The sequence below is a fragment of the Chionomys nivalis genome, chromosome 2, assembly GCF_950005125.1.
Source record: "Chionomys nivalis chromosome 2, mChiNiv1.1, whole genome shotgun sequence".
In the NCBI taxonomy this organism is placed as follows: Eukaryota; Metazoa; Chordata; class Mammalia; order Rodentia; family Cricetidae; genus Chionomys; species Chionomys nivalis.
In genome coordinates, this window is record NC_080087.1 from 85,598,289 (window position 1) to 85,619,954 (window position 21,666).

General features: G+C 41.1%; 1 protein-coding gene across 4 annotated transcripts in view; it reads right to left on the bottom strand.

Annotated features, from left to right (window-relative positions):
• Positions 1 to 21,433, bottom strand: part of Lsm14a (LSM14A mRNA processing body assembly factor) — a 45,979-nt gene extending 24,546 nt beyond the window's left edge. For all 4 annotated transcript variants that reach the window (XM_057762093.1, XM_057762094.1, XM_057762091.1 and 1 more), the window contains exons 1-3: positions 21,172 to 21,433; positions 5,723 to 5,886; positions 2,096 to 2,225 (exon numbers count right to left, since the gene is read on the bottom strand). In XM_057762093.1, coding sequence (XP_057618076.1) covers positions 2,096 to 2,225; positions 5,723 to 5,886; positions 21,172 to 21,292 — 415 coding nt within the window. In that variant the 5' untranslated portion in view covers positions 21,293 to 21,433. The remainder of the gene's footprint in view (positions 1 to 2,095; positions 2,226 to 5,722; positions 5,887 to 21,171) is intronic.
• Positions 21,434 to 21,666: the final 233 nt, after the last annotated feature.

Consider the following 21,666-nt stretch of genomic DNA (forward strand, 5'->3'; position numbering starts at 1 on the left):
TTGAATGTTACAAAAGAATTTTGGGTGACTGTCCAGGCAGGGAGATGTCTCTGTCAATTCTAGAGTTTTGGAAGTTGCTTATGATACACTTCCTGTTTACTTAAGCAATATTATATCCTTATGATTGTTTCTGATGCAATTGAACAATAGGTAGTTATAATTATGGTTTTCCTTAGCTATGATATAAGATAGTAGATATAAATGTTGTAACTGTAATTCTTGCTTGATACCTGTTTTTTTATATGTAATTTTACTATGTTAAAGTTAAAGCCTTCCTTTTTATTTAAACAGAAAGGGGGAAATGGTGTGGGAAATCCCTCTGTATATGTGTTGCTTTTATTGGTTAATAAATAAAGAACCTTGTAGGAGAAGAGAGCCGCTTGTTGGTTCCCTGCCGCTCAGTTACCTTAGCCCCAAAATAATCACACAGAAACTGTATCAATTAAATCACTGTTTTGCCCATTAGCTCTAACTTCTTATTGGCTAACTCTTACATCTTAATTTAACCCATTTTTATTAATCTGTGTATGGTCACGTGACATACTGGCTAAAGTTCCCAGCAACTGTCTCCTGCAGGCTTCTCACTGCCCTTCTTTCTCCCAGCATTCAGCCTAGCTTTCCTTGCCTACCTAAGTTCTGCCTTGCTATAGCTCCAAAGCAGTTTCTTTATTTATTAATGGTAATCACAGCACACATAGGGGACTCCCACATCAGAAGCTGTTTCGGCCAGTGGCTTAGCAGAATAGAACTATGCGGGGAAAGCTAAACTGAATTCTGGGAGAAAGAAGGCAGAGTCAATGAGATGCCATCTAATCAAATCACCAGAGGGGAAAGATGGGAGCTGCCAGCTGGAACCCTTGTAGGTAGGTTCCAAACCCTTACTCAATTGTATTGAACTGCTAATCTTCCCACTATTTTTAGAAGTTCTCATTATAAAATGAAATTCAATAATGTAAAGTAGCAGACTGAAAGGCAAATAAAGCTATTATGAAGGAATAGTAATAGTAAAGATAGCACCGAATTCAGGACGGGCTGACTACAATAACTCTATAGTTATAGAAAACTATGCTTATTCAGTTGAAATTATTCTTTAGATTGTTTCCTAGGCTAGCCATATGAAGTAAGATATTCTTCTATGATGCTGGACAGCAGCAAGCTGCAGCTCTCGGTCAGTTATGTGATCAGAGGAGCAAATAGCCCCCATGTGCTGTGCAATCAGGCCAGCAATTTGTTTTTTAAAAAATTCTTCAGGTTTTCACACCCCACCATGTTTGCATATGTCATCTGTATTCACACATGAAATTCTACATTTCATGAGAAGTGTGCTTTGTGCTAGATTAAATGTTTTAAACTGTGGACTGTGTTGCTCTGAGCTAATATGTTTGGTGGGTTAAATGCTTATTTATTAAATGTGTGCCTGAGAATATGTGCATGTGTATGTGGAAGACTCTAGGAGGCAAGAAGAGAGCACCGAGTCATCCGGAACTGGAGCTAGAGACAGTGTGAGTGCTGGATATTGAACCAGGGTCTTATATTAAGAGCAGTTAAGTAGTCTTAACTACTAAACCATCTTTCCAGCTCCTTAAATGCATTTTGATACATTTACTACTTCATACATTAAAGAGTATAAGCGTTTTTTTTTTTTTTTAAAGATTTATTTATTATGTATACAACATTACTTCCATGGATGCTTGCATGCCAGAAGAGGGCACCAGATCTCATTATAGATGGCTGTGAGCCACCATATGGTTGCTGGGAATTGAACTCAGGACCTCTGGAAGAACAGTCAGTGCTCTTAACCTCTGCTCTCTCCAGCCCTAGGTTTTTTTTGTTTTGTTTTGTTTTTGTTTTTTTTTGAGTCAATGTCACATGTGTTCTAGGCTAGCCTTACACTTGCTGTTTCTGAGAATAACCTTGAACTTCTGATCCTCCTGCCTCCCTTTTCCAAGTGCTAGGATTATAAAATACACCACCATGCCCACCTTACAAACATAAAACAAAGATCAAACAACATTTTGGCAAGATATCTTTTATACCTTTATGGTCAAGAAATTGAGACAAAAAAAAAAAAAAGGAAAAAAATGTCATCACATACCAACACCAACAGCGCCAAACTGCTGTCCAACCAATGTGCTTGGACTGAACTGACTGTATGCTGGCATCCTGCCAAAAGGTCCATAGGAACCCACTGACTGGAATGAAGATGATGATGAACCTAGTGAGGACTGAAAGAAATCCATAGGTTATTCTAAGTTCTAAGCAACATGTATATAATAAAGACTCGCATTTTTCTAGCCTTTAAAAAAACATGCTAAGTTTAACTGTTAGACAAAAAAGCAATCACAATGACTTATAGTTTATACTTACTATTAAAAAGTCAACCTTATTTCAATATTTGTCTATTTGTAAGCCTCCATGTGGGTTCTGGGAATGATCTTGGGACTGCTGTAAGAGCAGTCAGTGCTCTTAACTGCTAAGCTATCTCTCTGCCCAATATGTCTTCTCGAACCAGTCATATTTAATGCTATTTAGAAATACTTTCTCTATGATAAATTTCTCTTCTGAGTTTAGTTTTATAATAGATTTAGGAAACACATGAGCAGTGACTTCAGTTGACTGTTAATTGTAACAGGGAATAAATAATTACAAAGCAATTGCTTATAGAAAAAGCACTTTCTGGTAGTGGTGGTGTAGCCTTTAATCCCAGCACTTGGGAGGCAGAGACAGGTAGATCTGTGAGTTTGATGCCAGCCTGGTCTACACAGTGATACAAGAGACCTGAGTTCCTCGCTCCCTCAAAATAAGTAAATAAACAGAATAAAGGGTTGTAGTCTGGTACTGTCATAAAAAGAACTCTCACTTACAATTTTCCTTTATTTTTACATCCATTCATTCGTTTAATATGTATTGTTTATGCATTCATGCACAGGTCAGAAGACAGCTTGCAGAGGCTGTTCTCTCCCTCCACTCTGTGAGTTCTGAGAACTGAACTCAGGCCATTAGACCTGGTTCCAAATGCCTTTCCCAAGTGGGCCATCTCTCCAGACCTGTCTTATTTTCAATCATCTGAGGTTCACTGCGGAATTCAAAGAAGGGGATACAGACAAACATCCTACATAAAGTTGGTTATGTTTTAACATCACTAGATTAAGTAAAGAAAGATTTTATAATAAACTATAATGTGATGATTTATCTAGTCAACTTAATTGTACTGAGATGTACTTAGGAGGTCAGTAAATCAGACCTTGGTATGTCTGTGAAAGCTTTCTTCAGAGCTAATCTTTTAAGAAATCTATCCTGAATGGGGACGCCATCAATAGGCTTCAAATCCAGATGGAATGAAAGAGAATGAAGACGGGATACCCTCTATCACTGACATGCTTTCCTTGTTTCTTGGCCACCATGAGGTAAACAGCCTCTGCCATATACTCCTGTTGCCATGACAGTGTGTTTCCCCTCAGACTCCAAATAATAGATGTAACAAGTGGACTAAATGTTCTGAAATTGTAAGCCAAGATAAAACCTTTCTCCCTTTTAAGGTATTTTTATGGGTAATAAAATTTAGTAATAACTTAATAAATAAAAATATATACTGTAATACACATATAGTTAATCGATCTTATAAATTATTCTACAATTCAAATATGAATTGCATTAAAGACTACAGGGCTATAAGCTAATTTATGGTAAGGCCTTAAATTTTTTTAAAGAACATTTATTATGAGCGTGTTTAGGGGAGGGTGTCTCGGCATGTATATAAAGGACCAGAAGATAGTGTGTGGGAGTCAGTTCTCTTCTACCTTGTTTATCTGAGGACAAAACTCAGGTCATCAGGCTTGGCACCATGGAACCTTAACTTATTATCTTGCTAGTTTGAACCTTACCTTTTGTTCTCTGCTAATATCACATATGCACATGCTGGGTATTCAATACACGGGGTTGTACGAGTGAATGAAAACAAGCAAAGTGAACTTATGGTTGGAAGAAGCCATTCAATACCATTCTGACTTCTGTTCACCTACGCTTTTCTATTTCCATGAAGCTGATTACTCAAGGTGACTGGTAACTGAATGGTGCCACTAAGTAAAGTAACAGCAGTGCCGGTGTGGGAGCCACCTCTATTACAGTGTGTCTCTTCTTTCTCAACCTAAAAGACTCATGTTCTCTTAGGGTTACTTCAGACTTTGTTGCCCCAAAATAAAAATTAAGAAGGGAGCCGGGCGGTGGTGGCGCACGCCTTTAATCCCAGCACTTGGGAGGCAGAGGCAGGCGGATCTCTGTGAGTTCGAGGCCAGCCTCGTCTACAAGAGCTAGTTCCAGGACAGGCTCCAAAGCTACAGAGAAACCCTGTCTCGAAAAACCAAAAAAAAAAAAAAAAAAAAAAATTAAGAAGGGAGACAAATATATAGTTTTTGCTGCAAGGCTGAAAGTTCTAGTTCCTTATCAAAAAGCCTGTTTTATATTTAGAAAAAAATATTATCAAAGTACTTTCCTTAATAGTTATTAATAACTTTCATATTTTCTCTCTCTTTTTCCAGCTCTGGCACTGGATTGGAAACAAGACTTTTCAATATGCCAGGCAAGAACTCTACTGAGCTATGCTCTTTGCCTCATTTTCACTTAGATGGGTTAAAGTAGATATTTTCCTTTAATAATCAGAAGAAAAATCTTTGGAAAGGTAAGTCTAAGAGTAATTAATTTCTGGAAAACTAAAACTTTCCCATATGTGACTTGTTGAAAAACCAACAAATACATTGGAAAATGACAGACTTATGAGAGGAAAAAAGATTACAAATAAAACGAATTCAAGAAACAAATCATGAGAAGACTACAACCCTCCTTCCCTGTCCAGCCCCCCCCCCCCCATTTGTTTCTTTTTTATTTCTAGGTAAGATCTGTAGCCTAGTCTGACCTCAAGCTCGCATGTAGTGGAGAAAATCCTCCATCTCCTGATGTGCACACCATGGTCATGGCTACCTCTGAAGTGCTGGGGCTGCAAGTGTGGGCAATATTGCCCAGCGGTGCATCCATCTTTAATGAAATATGTAAAGATTCAATTCTAAGAATACTTAAGTCTAATTTTTAACTTGGGACCTTAAAGAATTTATGTTAAAACCCTTCTTGCTTGTGGTATCTCATTATATACCATTGCATAATAGTATAATACATACTATGATTTAGCACCCCCTCTACTTAACCTAGTTATTTTATCCCAGAGTAGCTATTATCACCAGAGTTTGAAATGTGAACCACTATCCACATAGTGTAGAGGCACAGGTCCTAGATTCTGGAGTCTTACTACCTGGATCCATTCAAACTGTGGTTTCTTGCTTTTCAATTTTTTCACTTAAAAAAAGCAAAGAAGTATGGGTATCAAGCTCAAAAAGCACCATTTTATGTGAAAAAGGACCTATTTTATGTGCAGTGTCTGTGCTTTGTATTAAGTCTTACGCAGTTAACTATGAAAAATATTAGCCAGCATAACAATGTAGTAACGTTGAAACTAGAAACTACTGTAAAATTTATTTAAATTCTTCAGCTATTTATTTATCAGCTTCAACTTATGATCCCCAAAGAAACCTATAGAAGAAAATATCCAAGTAATTTTACACATCCAAGTAACTTCTAACTAGTAAACTATATGAAATTTCAACGGAACAGGAAAAAGCCAAGGCTAACCAGGTATAACTATACCACTCAAAGGCAATTTACTATCAAATACCTGAACAATAGCTGGGTCCTGAGGCAAAGAACACTGTGGTTTTGGAGGCTCACAAACAGTGAGGTCTTTGATATCACTCCCCCGGAATATAATGTACTCAAAGACTTCATCTCGAGGTGGTATTGGACGGTCTGTTGGTCTGTCCTCTGTACCGAAGGATCGAACTGGTGAGAAAACAGGACATGAGATATATATTTGTTACTCATTATATTTAGGCAGGGCCTAAGGATTCTGTTTCAAATACCAAGCATCTTTCTCAAATACCATTCATAAGAAAGTATTAATTAATATATAGACAAAAATTTTTGGAAGAAGAAAATAGAAGTCATTTTGCTCAAAGTAGAACGTACTCATTTAAGAGTCCAGTGCTATGAGGCTGTACCCTCACAATTTACTCTTATCTTTGGTGGCTGCTTGGTGGTGCAGATTCTGAACACTGTTCTCAGAAAATAATTCAAAGGAGTACTTCATTTTAGGTATGAAAACGTCTTTTTTTTTCTCATTTCTATTTTATTTTTAGTGTTTTCATTCAGCAAAATAAAGATTTGACAACTTATACCATAGTTCTTGATAGGGGAAGGAATGGCAACATTTTTGCAGTCCACAAAATCCAAAGTTTAAGTTTTGAGGCAAGGAGAAGCAAACAGAGGCAATATTTCCCTTGGTGAACATTTGAGTTTCCATGGGCAAGATTAAAATGCTCATGACCTAAAACAGCTGCTATATAGTAACTCTCAGCATTTAACACCAAAGATGGAATTAGTCAAAGTTAAACTGTGGATCACATGCAATGTAAGCAGGCTATAAATGAACTCCATTAATTTACTTTCTGAGAGCAGTGTTGGGAATCTGCATGTTAAGACACTCTCCTGAGTCTCGTACACTAGTTTCAGGACTCCTGACTTAGGAGACTACTGAAAATATCAGCATCCATGTGATGTTCCAAATAAGAAAACATCAAATATCACAAACTGCTCATGGCAAGAGTAAATGAGTGAAGGGCAGAGATAGACTAGCAGTTAATTTTTCATAAAACTGATCCATAGTTAGATTGAGAACCAATGTTGCCAGACGGTAGAGACGAACACCTTTAATCCCAGCGCTTGGGAGGCAGAGGCAGGCTGATCTCTATGAGTTCGAGGCCAGCCTGGTTTATGGAGCGAATTCCAGGATAGGCTTCTAAGCTATACAGGGAAACCCTGTCTTGAAAAACCAAAGCAAACAAACAAAAAAGAAAGAAAATCAATGCTATTTAAGTTTAGGTTTTATAATGTCCTATTTTCTTCTTCTAAATTGCACACAAGTTCAAGGTTGGCCAGCATGACAGTGAGACCCTGTCTGAGAAAACCGAACACCTAAACAACCAGGCATGGCACTATACTATATTCCTGTAATCTATATTGAGGGGGCAACTTTAGATACACAGTAAGTGAGATCTGGTCTCAAAAAGGACAATCATTTAGACTTAGTACAAACTGAAAGAATAGGGCAGAACAAGTAGCATCCCTTGCCCACTCCTTCTCCACAGACAATCTCACTCTCACACCCAAATGGGTGGATGGAGGCCGGGACACAGGTACACTAAGAGAAACTGATACAGGAAGCTTTAGCTGAGCAGCACTCTCCCAGCCTTCTCTTCACAGCCAAATGGTATGTCAGCAGGCAGGAACCATAAATAAATAAAAAAGGTTCACACTGTAACTTTTTGATAAAAAAGATCTGCTTTATTTTAAATGATGTGTACTTGTGTGTGTTTTAGTACATGCCTGTGAGTACAAATGCCCATGTAGGAGAGCAGAGGGCATCAGATGCCCTGGAGATGGAGTTACAGGTAGTTGTAAGCTACCTTATATGGACGGAATACAGATACCAAACTTGGGTCCAAGGCAGAAGGAGTACTTGCTCTTTACCAGTGGGTTCTCTCTCCAGTCCCCACTTTGACCTTTTCTATACAGAATAACGAAGAATAGAAAACAGAACTAAGAAAATTACAGATAAAAATAAATCTTAATCCATCTTCATCATCACCACAAATAATAATATCCCAGCCCTCAAAGCTGCCCATCACCTTGTTCTGAAATAGACTGGGTAAAGTCAAGGCCCTCCTGCAAAATCGAGGGCTCAATAAGGCTTCCCAAGGCCTAATGAAACAGCTCAACCTGTATCTAGGTGAATACAGTGAATTACAAAAAACAAGCAACAACAAACCCCCAAACTTTCTTCCTGTTTATTGAAGACAGCACATACTAAAGGTATGTGAGAGAAAAAAAAATGTAGCAGGACAGACAACCAAACAGATTCTGTCAAAGATAAAAATTCCTAGAGTAATGCTGTAGGAAGGCTTGTAGCTGGTGGTTGCCCGCCTATTGGGGCGTGGCCTCTTATACTATATAAGAGGATACAGAGCCTGCATCTGCCCCTTTTCTTTCCTCTTCCTTTTTGCCGGCTGCTCGTTCGGATTGTTGGACTGCGGAATTTGATCGCTGTCCACCATTCAAGCAGAGAATTCTGATTTGTAAGTTTACCCCTAAATAAATATCTATTTCTCAATTCTGAGCTAGTGTGGGATTTCTTTCAGGCGTCCATTCATCACTAGGTTCCCTCATCAGAGTAACAACCCAGAAATGTTAAAATCCAAAACATTCTTAAGTTTTTTTTGTTTTGTTTTGTTTTGAGACAGGGTTTCTCTGTAGCTTTGGAGCCTGTCCTGGAACTAGCTCTTGTAGTTTCAGGCTGGTCTCGAACTCAGAGATATGCCTGCCTCTTCCTCCCGAGTAGGCCACCACCACCTGGCCACTCTTAAGGTTTTACATGGTGACATACTAACAATAATGACCCCAGATCTGTTTATTACAAGGTAAACTCTAACGACCTGTCAGTTAAGAGAGAGCCCAACACATTTCCACAGAATACAGGACGGCTAAAGAAAACTGATATAAACACACCTGAGTGATATGGGAGAGTCTTCTGTTTTGTGTTGATTTCATTGGTTAAATAAAGAAACTGCCTTGGCCCTTTAATAGGACAGAAAATTAGGTAGGTGGAGTAAACAGAACAGGATTCTGGGAAGAAGGCAGTGAGGGCAGTTACCATAGCTCTCCTCTCCAAGATGGATGCAGGTTAAGATCTTACCAGTAAGCCACCACCTTGTGGTGCTACACAGATTATTAGATACGGGTTAATCAAGATGTGAGAGTTAGCCAGTAAGAGACTTGAACTAATGGGCCAGGCAGTATTTAAAAGAATACAGTTTCCATGTAATTATTCTGCGGCTAAGCTAGCCGTGCAGAGGCCGGGCTGCAGCCTGCCGCTCCTATTACTACACCTGAGAAAGGTTATCCCGGCACTTGGAAGGCTGAGGAAAAAAGACTCTAAATTTGAGGCCTGTGGGGGTTACACAGCAAGACCATGCTTCAAAAAGCATCCCCTGTTGGGAGTTGGTGGTGGCGCACACCTTTAATCCCAGCACTTGGGAGGCAGAGGCAGGCAGATCTCATGAGTTCGAGGCCAACCTGGTCTAAAAGAGCTAGTTCCAGGGGCTGGAGAGATGGCTACTCTTCGAGAGGTCCTGAGTTCAATTCCCAGCAACCACACAGTGGCTCACAACCATCTATGATTGAATCTGGTGCCCTCTTTTGGTGTGCAGGCATACATGCAGGCAGAATGCTGTATACATAATAATAAAGGACTGTCAACTTCAGATCATGTAAGGTTCTGGCAATTAAAAAAAAAAAAAAAAAAAAAAAAAGAGCTAGTTCCAGGACAGGCTCCAAAGCTATAGAGAAACCCTGTTTTGGAAAAACAAACAAAACAAAACAAAAAAGCACCCCCCATTGTCCTTCCATTGTCTTCTAAATAAATACTTATCAAAATTTGAACTAGTTTTTCCAACTAGGCAAAATTTTTCTGAAAAAAGTACCTTTCATGTGATCAACAAGTAGCTAACATGCTTTGTACAAAGTAACTGAGGTCTGGTAGTGAAACAGAAAGATGAAGCTTGGTAAGTACAAAACTAGGTTTAAGCCTACATTTCCTCTTCCCTAACCTCTTTAAACAGTACACTGACCTCACCATCACAGCTTCCCCTTCAGATAATCAGGCCTTATGCAATGCTGTCAGTATGAACTTCCCAAGTTAGACCCTGATAAGTCACTTTATTGATGAATACTTTTTATGGCTCCCTATACCACACTCCAGGAAAGCCTTAACCTGCCATTAAAATGAAGCAGATGTGGCCATAGAAACCAAGAGCAATGGGTAAGCCTCTGGACTCCTCTTATATGTGAAGACAAATCAGTATTAACAGACCTTGAAAATGTATCAGAAGAAAACCCAGGAAAGCCATGGGTGTACAATAACTTGACAGGGAGCACTAACTGCCAGGGACTTAATCCTCTCCTTCCCCAATTTGGGAACAAACCAGGAACTACAAGTGCTAATTCAGCTACTCTATACATAGACTGTACTGCTTGCTAAGTGGTTATTCCTCTCATAAAGAATGACAAGATCAGTCAGGCAGTGGTGGTGAATGCTTTTAATCCCAGCACTCAGGAGGCAAAGGCAGGCAGATCTTTATGAGTTTGAAGCCAGTCTGGTCTACAGAGCTAGTTCTAGGACAGCTAGGGCTGCTACACAGAGAAACTCTGCCTCGAAAAACCGAAAAGAATGATAAGAATGAGAAAAATGAGGATTAAAGGAAATCATATGAAGACCAAAGAGCTGTTTTCACTGTGCAACATTGGAACTGAGAGTCCAAGATAATTCTGGCATACTGGGGTAGGGTGAACTTCCCAGGGCAGAGATGCATGCATATTAAGAAATGAAAAAACGGATAAACAAAGCAGTGAGAAGCAGTGAGTAATAAGAGTAAATATCACAGGAAGAGTGTTTCTCAGAGAGACATGACAGGGACCATGGTGGGCCAGGAAAGAGATGACCGACGACAGTTTTGGATAGGATGGCTACTGGGGATGCAGTGAATCAAAAAGCATCTAATATGTTATGGCTTGATATGAAATGTAGTGGGTAGTTGACTGCCAGCTGATGGGCTTTGGGGGAGCAACTGGATCCTGAGGGCTGTAACTTAAATAGACAAATCCCTCCAAGGAGTCACATTGTGACAGCACTATTATGAAACCCGAACAGCAGCAAACAGGTCCTAGCAGAGAAATCCATAAGACCATGTCCTGTGAAAACCTATCCTGTCACCCAGCTCTTCTCTATCTGCTTTCTATCTGCCACAAGTTCCTGGTATTGGGCATTTGTACCATCAGGGCCCCAAGCAAAGGGCAAGGTGATCATAGACCTCTACCTCTAAACCCTTCTTTTAAATACAAAGGTTTGACTAATATGCAACATTTAAGGAGAAGGGGCAAAATTTTTAATTCATTTGTTTATTTTATATCCTGGCTGCACCCCCCTAGCCCATTCCTTTCCTCCCACCCCCCAATCTCCTCCTCCAGCTCCATTCAGGAAAGGGCAGATCTCCCATGAGTATCAACAAAACATGGCATATCAAGTTGCAATAAGACCAAGCACCTCCCCATGTATTAAGGCTGGGCAAGGTCACCCAGAATGAGAAGTAGGGTCTCAAAAGCCAAGAAAGGAGTTGAGATCGTCCCAGTTGCCACTGTGAGGTGTTCCACAAGAGGACCAAGCCACACAGCTGTAACATATATGCAGAGTGCCTAGGTCAGTCTCAAGCAGGCTCCCTGGTTGCCTATTCAATCTCTGTGAGCACCTATAAGCCCATGTCAGTTGACTGTGTGAGCCTTCCTATAGTGTCCTTGAATTTCTGGCTCCCACACTCTGAGAAGGGCAAATTTTAGGTGCTGTTTATTACATTCATTGTTTACTCAAAGGCAGGAAGGCCAACTCTTCTTAGCTTCAATGTGATGTCTCCTGACTTCAAATAATTTATTCAGAATTTATTTACAAAACTTTGCTTATACCTTTAATCCCAGCACTCAGTAGAGGCAGACAGATTTCTCTGAGTTCAAGGACAGACTGTATTATGCAGTGAGTTCCCAGACAGTCAGAACTACACAGAGGAAGAATATTTAATAATAAGATGTGCTCTACACAGAAATGAAAATCAGAACGGCACCAAACTTCTTCCATGAAAAAGTAGCCAGAGTAACTATAGAATAATGTTTAAAAAGTATATCAGGTGGGAGGGGGCAACAAATGGACCTAGAGAGATGCCCTGATGATATGACGCTTGCCTAACTTGTGTGAGGCCCTAAATCCTATTCCCAGCACCAGGGGAAGGAGGTGAGACAAGGAGACAAGATAGCTGATTATGCAACCTATCACACAAGTAGGAATAGTTAAGACATAGACATACACCTCAGAGTCCACAAAAAAACCTCTCTCCCTCCAAAAAAAAAAAAAAGAAAGAAAATTCAGCTAAACAAATTGGTGTTGACTCATGAGATAAATATTTCCTATAAATTAATATTACCTAATAAAATCATTTAAAGGGATTCTAAGAACATAATTATGCAATGTAATAAAAACCTGTAACTACAATTTTAAACTAATAAACCTGAGAAAGGAGGCAAGGAAAGTAAACACACATGTTAATATTTTTATCTTAGGCATAGAGAAGATAAGTTTTACTCATCTGTGTCTTAGAAAACTACTAGCATCTATGAACTCTTCCTGAAGTTACACACATGACAAGATTCATTTATATGTAACTTCAGGAGACCAAGAATTGATACTTTGAAATCTGCTTGTGAACTGCATGTTAAGAATTTATTAGATGGGCTGGAGAGATGGCTCAGTGGTTAAGAGCACTGCCTGACCTTCTGAAGGTCCTGAGTTCAGTTCCCAGCAACCACATGGTGGCTCACAACCATCTGTAATGAGATCTGGTGCCCTCTTCTGGCCTGCAGGCATAAATGCAGACAGAATACCGAGAATACTGCATACATAATAAATAGATTTAAAAAAAAAAGAATTCATTAGGTAGGGCTGGAGAGAGGACCTGGGTTCCAGAGGATCCAACACCTTCTTCTAACTTGGGTACCAGACACATGTGATGTACATATATACACACAGGTAAAATTGACAATAAGTTGGGAATTTCAGTATAATTGTTTGAAATGTAACTTTCTAAAATACAATTATGAATTAGGAACTCAGGGACTAGGGATGGTTGCTCAGTGGTAGAGTTCAAGGCTGTGGACTTGATTTTGGGCTCTGTAAGGGAATACAAGACCAAATAGAAAGGAGAATGGATACGGCTAACCAGACACAAAGAAACTAGGATGATGGAACTGTTGCAAAGCCAGATTCCAGTTCTGGTTTCTATTTTACCAAGGGAGGAGTCCCAGTTGTATACTTCTGCCACCATGGAGACACCTGCCACCTCACCTTTCCCTGATCTGTAAACCAATAAAACCCTTCTAAAGAAAGAAAGAGGAGATGGTTGTGTGACTCTCACTGCCTGGTCATCAGAGTTCCCAACCAGCCGGGGTTATATAATGAGACATTTACCTCCAAAACCAAAACAAAAACAACCAAAAAAACCCCACAAGACAAAAACAAAAACACAAAGAACTAATTCCTGCCACCAAAATGCACTGCTTAGTAGAACACACTGAGCACAGTTGTCTCAGCATTCAGTGTGCTTGGTTTCTCTGGAACCAGTTTTATTATTACTTTACCATCTCCAATGAACAAGAAAGTAACTAGTCATATAAATGAAGAAGGAACTTTGGTCTGAGCACGGTGTGAACAAACTCTGAGCTAACCCTCTAGTTTTTAGCTCTATCTACATCCTCAATTACTTTGTAGTATTCTAGTTTCCTTTGCCAATCCTGAGCCTTTCCGGGGTTTAAGGTACAGATCGGATTACTTCTTGGCTTTACCTACCACCTTACAGGTACAAAATTCTATTAAGAATTTGTTCTTTAAACTCATTTACTTCCTGTTTGGCCTCCAAAACTTTGTTAATATTATCTACCTTTTGCCCAAATCTACTTGGTCTTTTATAGATTTATGGCTTTAAAATGAGTTTATTTTGTGCATTCTTGATAGGAATTATTAACAGGAAGTAAAAAAAAAGTCTAATCTGCTATCCTTGTCCAGCAGTCAACACTTAACCTTGACTTTTTGTTGTTAAGAGTCTTCTCTACACAGTCCTAGAACTTGCTAAGTAGACCAGACTAGCCTTGAACTCAGAGATTCACCAGCCTCTGCCTCCTGAGTGCTGGGATTAAAGGCACACGCCTCCACACCTAGCCTAATACTGACTCTGTAAACTGCTTTCTGTTGGGCATTCTTTCTTGTGCTCGGTACAATATTTTAATTTCCCAAATGATACAATCAAGGAAAATTGAAGTGCAATTAGAGAAGAAAACAATAAGGAGAACAGAAATGATCAAAGTGACCGAGCAGAAGGTGAAGGTAGTTTGTCTATACTAACTAGCAGGCAAGTTATGTGCCCACACACATGTGCCAAGAGGACAATCTGTAGGAGCTGGTTCTCTCCCTCTACCATGTGCGCTCCCAGGTTACAGGTATTTGACTCAGGTCATTACATCAGGCTTTTCTGCAAGTGTCTTCAATAGACTCACATTGCTGGCTCTATTATTTATTTTCAAGTTGATACATAAGAACATAGAAATTGTACATATTAATGGGGTACCATGTAATGTTTTGTTACATGGATCCACACTGTGTGTTTAAGTCAGGTTTAAGTCAGGTTAAACATACCTATCTCCTCACCTTTACTTCTTTATTGTCAAACTTCCAAAATCCTTGCTTCTAGTCATTTGAAATTTATAGCACATTACTGTTATCCATTGTACTTCGCCTGCTATTCTTTGCTGAGTCAAGAAGGAAGCAAGTTAACAAACTGAAGGGGCAGAAAGTGTTGAAGGCTTGAAGAAAAGAGAAGGAGCACAGGAGCCTCATAGGAAAGAGTAGAGGATGGAAACATGACTCTTAGGAAGTGGCTAAGACTGCTGATGTCAGCGAATCTAAGTAAATTCAGAGTGAAGTTGGTTATATAACGAGGGCAGTGATTTCTGCAAGCTCATATGTACAAGAGAGACGTAGGGGATGTGGAGTGAGGAAGGTACAATACTCTGATTGTAATGACTGCTCAGGAAATTTAAACAGGATAAAGACAGTGAAATGAGTGAGAATGAGGGGTATCTAAAGACTGTCACATCAAGACACTGTAGGACAGAAGAGCTGAATGGATGATAGAATTTGGGGTTTTAGCTCCTAAGCACTTAAAAATGCTTTGCTACTTCATTAAGTACCAATTCTAGGCTGATTATTTTTTGCAACACTTTATGTAATCATCAGGATGGGTAAAAGGAAGGCATTGCATCTCCAAGGAAAAGATAAAAATGCTAAAACCCTTGGCCATGGTCAAGTACTTTGTACTCCAATCAATCTGTTGGGTCACATGTTCTTCCAGAAACACACAAAACTAGAATAAGCCTGACCAACTCAACACTTTACCTACACAAATATTAAAGAAAATAAAGGCAAAGTGTTCCTGGAGAAGAATAAAAGCTCAACTACCTGTACTTACTGTAGCACTGAGTTAAAATTCAGCAATTGCTGTTATCCCATGTCAATAAAGCTCCTTTACTCTTATTTCATTTCCCTCTTCTTTTTTTTCCCCCTGGTGTAGACTGTTTTCAGTATTATCACACAGAAAGTCATGGCTCATCTTATCCATCTTGCAAGAAAAACAACACCCGAGTTAAGACTCCTAGAAGTTAGCTGCTGGGCGGCGATGGTGCATGTCTTTAATCCCAGCACTTGGTAGGCAGAGGTAGTGAGTTCGAGGCCAGCCTGGTATACAAAGCGAGATCTACAACAGCCAGGACTGTCACGCAGAGAAAATATGTCTTGAGAAAAAAAAAAAAACAAAACAAAACCAAAGGGACTCTTAAAAGTCTGTATTTCTGTGGCTTCTATAGCAGCAACAACAATGCTTTTCAGCTTAGTTCAGGCTAAAGAGGCAACAAAAGAAATCTGAGCTTTAAATTTCATGAGATCTTTGTTGTTCGAGGTAGCAATTTTGTGAGTTGTTAGATTTTTTCCACCACACAATTTATGACCAGACATGTGACCAGTGCTGTAGTCTCAGCACTGTTGAGGCAGAGGTGGGTGGATCTCATGAATTTGAGGCCAACATGGTCTCTATAGGGAGTGAGTGTCAGGTCAGCCAGCTACATAAAAAAGACCCTATCTCAAAAAAAAGTCATAGGAACTTGCAATGCTCCTGCTCACTCCACTAGGACAGTCATTTACGACTACGTGGTCCATAAACAATCAAAGTAAAACTCGATTGTTTTGATTTTGATTGGATAAACTAAGCCAGTGAACTCAGCAGATGATGAAAGATGATTAACAGTTTACCACCTTTGTGGACGACACAAATTCCTTGAAGTTTAAGGGCAACTCACTAACTTGCCATTCTTTTTCCATCTCTTCCCTTTGCGATGGCATCCTAAAAGGTTCCCCAGGGATAGCTAACTAAACACAAGAATTTGTTTATGTTTATTATGTAAGAATTTCCCTCATTTAGCATACTGGGTTTATTAACTATATCCATTCATAGGTGCAGTGCAAACACACTGGAATTATTTTACAAATTATTTGTGCCAGTCATTTCTCTTCAACATCCTGACTTGATTCTTCTAAGTGAAAACTTAAGTCACAGAGTAAAAGTTTACCTCCCTAATGTGCTATAAAACTTCCTCTTTTACATACACACTCATGCAAATTCCCTAAATACTCCTATTTAGGGGTTTTAAATTAATTAAAAATGTTATGTGTATGGAAGCTTTGCCTGCATGTATGAATGTTATGTGTACCACACACATGCAGTCAGTCCCCTGGAGGCCAGAAGAGGGAGTCAGATCTCCAGAGACTGGAGTTACAGATGGTTGTGAACTGCCATGTGAGCGCTGAGAGGGGAACCCAGCTCTTCTGGGAGAGCAGTCACTGCATCCAACCACCAAACCATCTCTCCAACCCCAGATGTTTTAATTCTAAAGGAATAACACAGGACTACAAACTGCAGAGGCTGCTAAAACTATCATGACCCAGATTATATACAAACACACTTAAAGGCAGCTGTCAACGTCATTTCAGATTGCTTTTTAAAACTTCCTGACATTTACCTAGGTTGTTAGGATCAAAGGCCATCAAACTTATCTGGGCTTTCCCTTCTAGAAGGTAATTAATTTATGAAATCTCTAGCAGAATACTAGGGAAACCAACCATTACCAGTACCTTTGCAGCAGGCTTCCACTTTCTTATTGTGGGATGATACAACTTATTACCCAAACTGGAACATTAAGAGAGAAACGTTTTTAATAATGGTATTAAAATAGGCATAAGTAATGACTTTCTACCAGGCAAAACCACAGATATGATCACCCTAATTCTATACCATACCTAATGTTAGCTAGTCAAGTTTCAAAAGAACTATAGTTTCAGATATATATGCTATATTTATAGCCATGTAAAAGACCTCAATTATAGTACAGACCATAAAGCCAAGTGCATCTTTACTAAAGTTAAAGATCTAAACATTATATGCTCTACACAAAACCAATTTCAGGTGCATTATAGACCTAATTGTGAAAAACAAAACAACAAAAGATGAAGTAGCATAGCACTGGATTAAAGAAAATCACGTTATTAACATGGATAAATAAAAAAAGAAACACCACCCCACTAGTCCTAAAAGTCTGATAAACATAAAATGAGGAAATATCTATAATAAAACCATTACACAAAAGATATTTGTAATATATACATTCATCAAAGGATTTATATTTAGAACTCAAAATTCCAGAAAGTAACTCCAGTGACAAATTTCAAAGACACTTAAGGAAAGATATATATCAAATGGCTTAGATATGGAAAGACCTTCAAAACTCATTAGTAGCCAGAGAAATAGGGACTAAAATCACATTCAAGGGCTGAAGATGGCTCAGTGGTTAACAGCACTCACATTAGGTGGCTCAAACCACCTGTAACTCCAGCTCCACGAGGGGCCACACTTCTGGCCTCCGTAGGCACCTGCACTCATATGCACAGTTGTTCCTACACATACATCTAAACAATAAAAAAATAAATAAAAACCACATTGAACTACCTACCCATCAGATTATAGCTGCTAAGAATTATAGTTATAGCACTCAGTACTGTTGTTGGTAAGGCACATGGAACCAGAATTCTTACTACTGAAATAAAAACTAGTAAGCACCTACTAGAAAAACTACTTAGTGTCACTTAGTGAAGAATACACTCGCTGTGTTTCTGCAATTCAAATTCTAAGTATGTGTGTCCCCGGAAAATGATTTCAACACATCAGTGCATTTAAACACTAATTTCCCTAAAAGCATTGTTCTGAATAACCCTAAGCTGAAAATAAACGAAGTATTAACTGTCAAATAGCCAAACCTGTGAGAAGAATAAAATCCAAAAGTAGAACATTCTATATACACAAAGTTCTAACCGTTGTGCTCCTACCAGCTGAGCCATTTCTCCAGCTCTTTAATAACTTTTAAAAATTATTTTGGGGAGCCAGGCGGTGGTGGCACATGCCTTTAATCCCAGCACTCGGGAGGCAGAGGCAGGTGGATCTCTGAATTTGAGGCCAGCCTGGTCTACGAGAGCTAGTTCCAGGATAGGCTCCAAAAGCTACAGAGAAACTGTCTCAAAAAACCAAAAGGGCTGGGCATGGGGGCTTACACCTGCAGTACCAATACTTGGAGGGCAGAGACAAAGGATCCCTGACAGATACTACAAAGAGGTCTAGGACTGCCTGCGTTACAAGACTGACAGACTATCTCAAATAAACCAAATGACTAAGGGACCAATCCAGAGGAAACAGAGGAGAAAGAAATCTTAGAAAATGTTTTGGCTCACCTGTTAAAAAGAGTGCTTACTAGAGGGCCTGAGTTTGATTCCCAGCACCTGACGAGTGGTGAGTGGTTCACAACTGCCCATAATTCCAGCTGGGGGTGGGGTTAATAAACCTGACACCCAGTGGTTTCTGTCGGTACCTATACTTGCATGTGCTCATCACTACAGACCACACACATGTAACTAAAAGCGTTTTCAGAAAGTTACTATCCCTTATAATTCCAGCACCTAGGTGGTGGCTAGAGGACTAGAGTTCAAAGTGGAAGCTGGCACATCAATACTTCAAAGTCATCTTTGACTGTATATCCAGTTTGAAGCCAGCCCAAGCAACATAAGACTATCAAATAAACCCCCAAACCTCTATAAAACCACTTTAATGAGAAATAATGTTCTCAACCAGTGTCTAGATTACTTGGTGAGAGCACCAAGAACTTCAGAGAGCTTTTCCCACAATTTAATAAAAATCAATAAAACTAACCCTATGAATCAAAAGCTCCACTAGTAAGAAGCAGATTTTAAAAAAAGCAAGCAAAACTAAATTAAGAAATATTATGGGCAAGCCTTTCTCGCTGTTTTTGAAGCAGGGTCTCACTAAGTAGTTTGGTTGGCCTGGAACTCTGTAAATAGACCAGGTTGACCTGGAATTCAAATCCACCTGCCATTACCTTTTGAATGCTGGGACAAAGGCTTGTGCCACCATGTCCAGTTTCACACCATTGGTGAAGTCTTTAATAACTACTAAAGAGAGTCATACATCCTGAAGTACAGTGAGCGTTTACAAAGATGAAAGCAGGCGATGTGGTACAGTACTCTACAAGGCAGAGAGGAAGATATATGGTACTCCTTGGCTTTTCAGTTGTCTTTTCTGAGAGGCTTTCATATATACCAGGCAGATCTCGAATGCCTGACCTCCTACCTCCAACTCCCTAGAGGAATTACCGGCATGCACCACCCACACCCAGTTTTCTCACTGGGGATTGAACCCAGGATCTCATGCACGGTAAGCAAGCACGCTTATCAACTGAGATACCTGTATTTATCTGCTTCCTAAGATGACCCACCTGTATTGCTTAAGCAGGCCCCAAGTTCCTTAGTTCAAGAAGCCTTTGGAATAGCTGGGGCTATAGGCAAGTGGCACAGTGCCAGGCTTCCTTCTGCTTTTTTAAAAGCAGGCTTCTTAACTTTTGAAGTGTCAGATTTAAGGATGTTTCAAAAGTAAATTGCTAAAAATTACACAAATATCACCACGATGCAACTGTGGAAAATACCGCCCTACTCTTTTATAGTGTACCTTTTAAAAGTGTTGCTCTTCTGGTATTGGACATTCAGATCTCCCACTTTCTAGGCGAGAGCTCTGCCCATCAGACGGAACCCCTAATCCCTAGCAGGTATGGTTCACCAACATAAAATATTTCCTTGCCTACGTCTATTTGTCCCCAAAAAAATACTGTTAAAAGGGTCCACCAAAACATCTGAAAACGGGTCATTAAAACTTGTTTGGTACTGTGGAACGACTCTCCCATTCCTATCCCCAGACCTCTTTTCCTAGCGTAGTAGGCGGGTCTTAAAATTCCACCAGGTGTGGGGGAAACACTCCTCCCGAGTATTTAACAAGCCGTTGCAGTAGGGCTTCCTCTAAGATCTGAAGCTCAAGTTTATTTTCTTTTTGCTTTCCTGGCAAAGGCCCAGCACGTGTGAACGGAAACAAAACTCACAGACCGTCCGGACGTTAAAGGCTATGGGGTAGGGATGGTCCCCCTTCTTTAACTCAACACCCTCTACCCGTGGAACACGTCCAGCGGAGCCGGTCAGCGCCCCGAAATACTCGATCTGAATCGTGCAAAGAGTCCTGGATCATCAAACGTGAACTTTCCTTTCTACCAGGGTTCCAGAAAAGAGGGCCGTGGGGACAGCAAGCCAGCGTTTTAACGTGCACCCTAAAGAGATGGTTGCACCAGAATTTCGATTTAACAGGTAACAATCACGGAGGAAAGAAACCGGATGCGATCGGCTCGACCGTGCCAATGGCCCATCGCGAGCACACGTCTGCGGCGCAAACCCAAACTTTTGAGCACCCAGCTCGGGACTTCACTCGAGCACCGTCGCAAGCAACAGAGACGAAGAACGCTGAGAAACATGGGTGCCGAGGAACCCACACATCCGCATTCAACTCAAGGTAGGCGGACAGATTCTTGGACTCCTTCGGCTTTGTTCCGCGGGTCAGAAGACGGAACGACCGAATTTCGGTCTCGGAAGCCACGAACCTGGGTGTGTTCTCCGGCGGGTTCCCGGGGACTTCAGGAGCGCCCCGCCCCGCCCCGGGCGCCGCGCATTCGTTCCCGGAGTTCCCCGGATGGAAGGCGCGGAGCTCCGGGGAAGGAAGCGGCCCGGGGAACCGAGAGAGGCCGCGCCCCGGGCCCTCGTCGCTGGGGGGACCGGGAGCGAGGGAGCGGCCTCCCCTGAGGAAGAAGAGCGCGAGGGCCGCCGGGGCGCCCGGCCCGCGTTCCCCAAGCCCGAGGCCTGCCCCGCCGTACCTTTGGCGAGGGCTACCGTGGAGTTCTCGGTGTCGATGGTGTAGAGGATGCCCTCGTAGCGGATCTCCGCCTTGGAGATGAGGCTGATCTTGCTGCCGATATAAGGAGTGCCCCCGCTCATGGCGTCGCCGCCGTCGCTCCCGCTCGCACTCAGGCAGATCCCGCGCTGCGCTCGCTGCCGCCGCTCCGCCCGCTCGCTCGCTCAATCGGCACCTCACAGCAGCCGCTTCAGAGCCAACATGGCGGCTGCGCCGGCTCCGCTACCCTCCCCCAGCCTCCCGCCCTCAAACCGCGGCGCGGCGGCGGCGGCGGCGGCAGCGGCAGCGGCGCGGGGCACGCTGGGAGGGCGAGGCCGCGTGCTCTCTCGCGAGACTCGGCGAGTACCGGACCGTCCGCGGCTTTCTCCGCGGTGGCTACGGGTCAGGTAGACGAAGCTGCTCCCCGGCTTTCGCTCCGGTGGAGTTTCGGAGAGACGGAAGTTTCTTCATGGCACCC